At 43.1% G+C, this 7,053-nt stretch overlaps 1 protein-coding gene across 1 annotated transcript; it reads left to right on the top strand.

Annotated features, from left to right (window-relative positions):
* The first annotated feature begins 2,649 nt into the window (after nt 1-2,649).
* LOC129819610 (alpha-N-acetylgalactosamine-specific lectin-like) lies at nt 2,650-6,242 on the top strand. Its single transcript, XM_055876043.1, has 6 exons — nt 2,650-2,732; nt 3,120-3,253; nt 3,393-3,484; nt 4,011-4,145; nt 4,396-4,507; nt 5,649-6,242. The coding sequence occupies exons 2-6, from the start codon at nt 3,172-3,174 to the stop codon at nt 5,729-5,731; spliced, it is 504 nt and encodes a 167-aa protein (XP_055732018.1). The 5' UTR covers nt 2,650-2,732; nt 3,120-3,171; the 3' UTR covers nt 5,732-6,242.
* The last annotated feature ends 811 nt before the right edge of the window (nt 6,243-7,053 follow it).

Here is a 7,053-nt window from a genome sequence, read left to right as displayed (position 1 = left end):
CTAGACCTTAGTGCTGCCTTTGACACCATCGATCACCACATTCTTTTGGAGAGACTGGAAACCCAAATTGGCCTACACGGACAAGTTCTGGCCTGGTTTAGATCTTATCTGTCGGTAAGATATCAGTTTGTCTCTGTGAATGGTTTGTCCTCTGACAAATCAACTGTACATTTCGGTGTTCCTCAAGGTTCCGTTTTAGGACCACTATTGTTTTCACTATATATTTTACCTCTTGGGGATGTCGAAAACATAATGTTAACTTTCACTGCTATGCGGATGACACACAGCTGTACATTTCAATGAAACATGGTGAAGCCCCAAAATTGCCCTCGCTAGAAGCCTGTCTTTCAGACATAAGGAAGTGGATGGCTGAAAACTTTCTACTTTTAAACTCGGACAAAACAGAGATGCTTGTTCTAGGTCCCAAGAAACAAAGAGATCTTCTGTTAAATCTGACAATTAATCTTGATGGTTGTAAAGTCGTCTCAAATAAAACTGTGAAGGACCTCGGCGTTACTCTTGACCCTGATCTCTCTTTTGGCGAACATATCAAGACTGTTTCAAGGACAGCTTTTTTTCCATCTATGTAACATTGCAAAAATAAGAAATTTTCTGTCCAAAAATGATGCAGAAAAATTAATCCATGCATTTGTTACTTCTAGGTTAGACTACTGCAATGCTCTACTTTCCGGCTACCCGGATAAAGCACTAAATACACTTCAGTTAGTGCTAAATACGGCTGCTAGAATCCTGACTAGAACCAAGAAATTTGATCATATTACTCCAGTGCTAGCTTCCCTACACTGGCTTCCTGTTAAGGCAAGGGCTGATTTCAAGGTTTTACTGTTAACCTATAAAGCGTTACATGGGCTTGCTCCTACCTATCTTTCCGAGTTGGTCCCGCCGTACATACCTACACGTACGCTACGGTCACAAGACGCAGGCCTCCTAATTGTCCCTAGAATTTCTAAGCAAACAGCTGGAGGCAGGGCTTTCTCCTATAGATCTCCATTTTTATGGAACGGTCTGCCTACCCATGTGAGACACGCAGACTCGGTCTCAACCTTTAAGTCTTTACTGAAGACTTATCTCTTCAGTAGGTCATATGATTGAGTGTAGTCTGGCCCAGGAGTGTGAAGGTGAACGGAAAGGCTCTGGAGCAACGAACCGCCCTTACTGTCTCTGCCTGGCCGGTTCCCCTCTCTCCACTGGGATTCTCTGCCTCTAACCCTATTACAGGGGCTGAGTCACTGGCTTACTGGTGCTCTTTCATACCGTCCCTAGGAGGGGTGCGTCACTTGAGTGGGTTGAGTTACTGACGTGATCTTCCTGTCTGGGTTGGCGCCCCCCCCTTGGTTTGTGCTGTGGTGGAGATCTTTGTGGGCTATACTCGGCCTTGTCTCAGGATTGTAAGTTGGTGGTTGAAGATATCCCTCTAGTGGTGCGGGGGCTGTGCTTTGGCAAAGTGGGTGGGGTTATATCCTTCCTGTTTGGCCCTGTCCGGGGGTATCATCGGATGGGGCCACAGTGTCTCCTGACCCCTCCTGTCTCAGCCTCCAGTATTTATGCTGCAGTAGTTTATGTGTCGGGGGGCTAGGGTCAGTTGGTTATATCTGGAGTACTTCTCCTGTCTTATCCAGTGTCCTGTGTGACTTTAAGTATGCTCTCTCTAATTCTCTCCTTCTCTCTTTCTTTCTCTCTCTCGGAGAATCTGAGCACTAGGACCATACGTCAGGACTACCGGGCATGATGACTCCTTGCCGTCCCCAGTCCACCTGGCCTTGCTGCTGTTCCAGTTTCAACTGTTCTGCCTGCGGTTATGGAACCCCTACCTGTCCCAGACCTGCTGCTTTCAACTCTTAATGGTCGGCTATGAAAAGCCAACTGACATTTATTCCTGATTTATTATTTGACCATGCTTGTCATTTATGAACATTTTGAAAATCTTGGCTCTCTCTAATTCTCTCCTTCTCTCTTTCTTTCTCTCTCTCGGAGGACCTGAGCCCTAGGACCATACGTCAGGACTACCGGGCTTGATGACTCCTTGCTGTCCCCAGTCCACCTGGCCTTGCTGCTGTTCCAGTTTCAACTGTTCTGCCTGCGGTTATGGAACCCCTACCTGTCCCAGACCTGCTATTTTCAACTCTTAATGATCGGCTATGAAAAGCCAACTGACATTTATTCCTGATTATTATTTGACCATGCTTGTCACTTATGAACATTTTGAACATCTTGGCCATGTTCTCTCATAATCTCCACCCGGCACAGCCAGAAGAGGACTGGCCACCCCTCATAGCCTGGTTCCTCTCTAGGTTTCTTCCTAGGTTTTGGCCTTTCTAGGGAGTTTTTCCTAGCCACCGTGCTTCTACACCTGCATTGCTTGCTGTTTGGGGTTTTAGGCTGGGTTTCTGTACAGCACTTCGAGATATTAGCTGATGTACGAAGGGCTATATAAAATAAACTTGATTTGATTTGATATGCATAGGCCTCAATGTAAGGCTACAAATGATTTAAATAAAAAAATATTTAAAACATGGACAGGGCCAAGGATATTATGGATCATAATCACTACTTGCTGCAATGGTAATATGACTTGCAGATGATATCTCTACTTGTACTTCTCCAAATGTCTCTTTAAAAGGGCTAACATTTCGAATGAAAAGACACCTGCACTTTCTGGTTGAAGAAACACTTCAAGGAAGACACGCATCGGTTTCTCTCTTCTGAATTTGGTGAGGCTCTTTATGATTTTATAAGAACTTTTAACTGTTGTCTTAAAAAAAAGAGAGACATAATATCAACATGGTTATGCCTAAAAAAGTATGAATTAAGGGCCGGGATTCAATCCAATCGCGGATTTGGACAATGTATCATTTAAAAGTCATTTCTGATTGAGCCGACATAGGAATGTGGTCTCTGCCAACACAGAAACATTGCCTTTAAAACGTGCATTGCAGACAAAGCACGATCAGATTAAATCCTGGCCTAAAATGTTCTAATTTGTTGTTGGCAAAAAACATTGTAGTATTTAAATAACAATTGTATTTATATCCTACATTAATCTGTAACGCTGTGGGTTTTCCTGAGTAATACACTTTTTGATATAATTCTGTTTATAGGAAGAACTGCAGTAGAAGGCCAAAAGACCACCAGGATCTTCTATCCATCATCATGGGAGTTGTAACTGTGTCTGTTCTTGCCTGTCTCCTCCTCACCCTTCTGGGAACTGGAGCTCTCCCCCACAGTCCTCATTGTAAGTGACAACCAATCCCATTTGAATCCAGTTTATTTTGAATATCTTTTTTCTCTCTTCTATTTGCTGTTCTAAGAGATTAGTAGTAGTTAGGTTTCAAGCTTGCAGGGATTTAAAATAAAAAATTAATTCTCTCCAGATAATTGTCCAAGTGGATATACTGGACCAGACAGTGCAATACCCCATTGCTACAGAATGGTTAATAAACAAATGGGATGGCAGCAAGCACTGGTAAGTGTCCCACCTGCAGTGCATCTAATCAACACTTCCATTTACAGTGATGGTGTAAAAGAGAATATAAAATAACTTAAACTTCCAATTAAAATGACCTTATTTTTATTACACTGACACTAACTTACAGGCAGCTCAGTGGCAAGTAACATTCTGTATTTCAAATGTTTTGAAAAGTTAATTTGATCTATTTCATCCATAGCCACTTTTTCTGTTATTCATGTTGTGTTTCTGCAATACTCAGGCTGCGACTACACAGGCAGCACAATTCTGATACTTTTTCACAAATTTGTCTTTTGACCAATCAGATCCCTGCTGAAAAAGATCTGATGTGAAAAAATCTGATGTGATTGGTCAAAATATCAATTAGTGGAAAAAAGATAGAGCCTGAGATGTCACTGTTGATAATACCCCAAATTACCATATAAATTACAGTTTTCCGTTAGTGTACCACTACTGATCAAATGTCTACATAGTCAAGGCTTGTAAAATAAATCAATTAAAATATGGATGTTTCTTCATAAAGGATTACTGCAAGAGAGATATGGGTACCCTAGCTGCTGTCCACAGCGTTGAAGAATACCAGCTTCTCCTGTCCATGGTGAAGCAGACCCAGAGTATCTCTGCTTATGCCTGGGTAGGACTGAATGATCTGGATCAGGTAACACAACCCTTAACACTCATGTAGCACTTACCAAGGTCTTATTTCACATCTGCAGGTGCTTCTACACCTGCATTGCTTGCTGTTTGGGGTTTTAGGCTGAGTTTCTGTACAGCACTTCGAGATATTAGCTGATGTACGAAGGGCTATATAAAATAAACTTGATTTGATCTCTTTAATTTGGACATTTGATAAGTTACTACTGCCCTTCACTAAGATGTTGATAACCTTGAAATGTTCTCCCTGACAGGAAGGGAATTATGTGTGGACTGATGGGTCATCCGTGAATTGGTTCTGGTCTGAAAGTGCCAAGGCTCAGCAGTGGGGAGAAGAAGACTGTGTGGCACTGAACTCTTATGCAGGTCAGTGAACTTTAAATTGGATGTGTGACACTTATGCCGGGATCCAATCCGTATTGACAATGCGCCTTTAAAAGGCAACGTTCCCGCATTCACGGAGATCGCATTCAAGGTAAACACTGCAGATATCTGCTCAATTGGAAATTACCTTTAAATGTCAAGCATGTTACAATGCAGTTCCGTTTGGAGTCTGGCCTGAAGCATAGGGACCCTGTATGAAGGACTGAACAGTTCCGTTTGGAGTCTGGCCTGAAGCATAGGGACCCTGTAAGAAGGACTGAACAGTTCCGTTTGGAGTCTGGCCTGAAGCATAGGGACCCTGTAAGAAGGACTGAACAGTTCCGTTTGGAGTCTGGCCTGAAGCATAGGGACCCTGTAAGAAGGACTGAACAGTTCCGTTTGAAGCCTGGCCTGAAGCATAGGGACCCTGTAAGAAGGACTGAACAGTTCCGTTTGGAGCCTGGCCTGAAGCATAGGGACCCTCTATGAAGGACTGAACAGTTCCGTTTGGAGCCTGGCCTGAAGCATAGGGACCCTCTATGAAGGACTGAACAGTTCCGTTTGGAGTCTGGCCTGAAGCATAGGGACCCTCTATGAAGGACTGAACAGTTCCGTTTGGAGCCTGGCCTGAAGCATAGGGACCCTCTATGAAGGACTGAACAGTTCCGTTTGGAGCCTGGCCTGAAGCATAGGGACCCTCTATGAAGGACTGAACAGTTCCGTTTGGAGCCTGGCCTGAAGCATAGGGACCCTCTATGAAGGACTGAACAGTTCCGTTTGGAGCCTGGCCTGAAGCATAGGGACCCTGTATGAAGGACTGAACAGTTCCGTTTGGAGCCTGGCCTGAAGCATAGGGACCCTGTATGAAGGACTGAACAGTTCCGTTTGGAGTCTGGCCTGAAGCATAGGGACCCTGTATGAAGGACTGAACAGTTCCGTTTGGAGCCTGGCCTGAAGCATAGGAACCCTGTAAGAAGGACTGAACAATCAAATACATAGTAAGCAGTGCATAAACACTGTCAAACTTCACAGTAACATATCATATGATATTTGTCATTTTCCATATTTGTCTCATTGAGCGAAGTGCTGTCGTTGTTACTCTGTTGACTTCCACCGAGACTAACATGGACATTGTCCTCTACAGGGGTCGAGGGCTTCGATGATATCAAATGTGACAGCAGCTGTACCTTTGTCTGCATGAGAATGGCTACGAGTGGAGTAGCCTAAGATGGCAGAGGAGTCCAACACCATCCACACAGAGTGCGAGCGTAAAGGGATTTCGCCAACATACTCTGATTTTATTTTCTGCTATCGCACGTAAACTCCTTTGCGTTGATTGAGGACCGGTTGAATACTTGAAGACAATATGATAAAAAGTGATCTAATGGCAATTACACAATCTTTGGTTGCCATTGTCAATTGTTAAAGTTATTGTCAGGTTGATTCTACAATTGCATTTTCTCTCATGTTTTCTGTATGTTACTAGCCTTAAGCTACCAACCATCGAGGCACCCAAGGTTTATCCACAAACAAACGGTTCAATCCCCTGACTAACTCAAAACCGACCATTATCTAAGAACACAAACATGATAATGTTGAATGTACAGGGGAAATGAGTCTTAGCACATTTGTAATGGTTTGACTCTGATATGGAATATTGAAAGAATTGGTGGAATTGTGTCATCCTGACTATCCCTCAATGCTTCAATGCCTCTTTGAATAAAACCTTTCAGCATCACCCATTCGCAGGCATGGTCAATCTATTTTACATATCATTTTCTATGTGATAGCTTGATTGATAGGTGTCTGGTACCTTGTACCATGTGAGAGACATCAAGGAGGTGATACTAACATCACATGGCAGTCGGTGCCATTTAAGAGGAGAGAGGAAGAAACATTTTTTATGAGCATGGCCTTATTTCTATTACAGCATATTGGATGACTGTCATTCATATTCCATTCACCCAATTCAATGTAACATCGATAGATTTAGCCTACTAGCCACATGATACTCGAATTTCCCCTATAACCATCATGAGGTTGCTACAACGACGTAGTCTATGAATGAACGTTTAAAACGTAGGTGCACACAGGTCCAGAGAAAGATTTGAGGTGACAGACAGACATGGACAGACCATGACATATTCAATACCGTCTTGCGCACTCTTGCCTGTATCTACCTGATCTAGGGTGTAATCATTAGTTCTATTGGACAAATTTGAGTATGTTTATACCCGTTTCATTCCGCTTTCTTCCATTTAAAAAACGTTTTTCAGCAGAATCGGCAGAATGGATACATCCCTGATCACAAGCAAACAGTTCACGTTCATAACAAGATACAAACAGCTCGTTGTATTCCGTCTCGCATATGCCTTTTCCTTCTCTCCCCTCTTCCCTTCACTTGTGGACTTCAATGCACAACACATCAGCTGTCTGTGACCAGGCGAGAGAAAAAAACGTTCCAAGCCAAACCTTCCTATCATAACAGCTACACACAGCCTACATCGTTATCACCATATTAGCTACAGTAACGTCATAGTCAACATACT

The sequence above is a fragment of the Salvelinus fontinalis genome, chromosome 1, assembly GCF_029448725.1.
Source record: "Salvelinus fontinalis isolate EN_2023a chromosome 1, ASM2944872v1, whole genome shotgun sequence".
Taxonomy (NCBI): domain Eukaryota; kingdom Metazoa; phylum Chordata; class Actinopteri; order Salmoniformes; family Salmonidae; genus Salvelinus; species Salvelinus fontinalis.
This window is presented reverse-complemented; position numbering and strand designations above follow the sequence as displayed.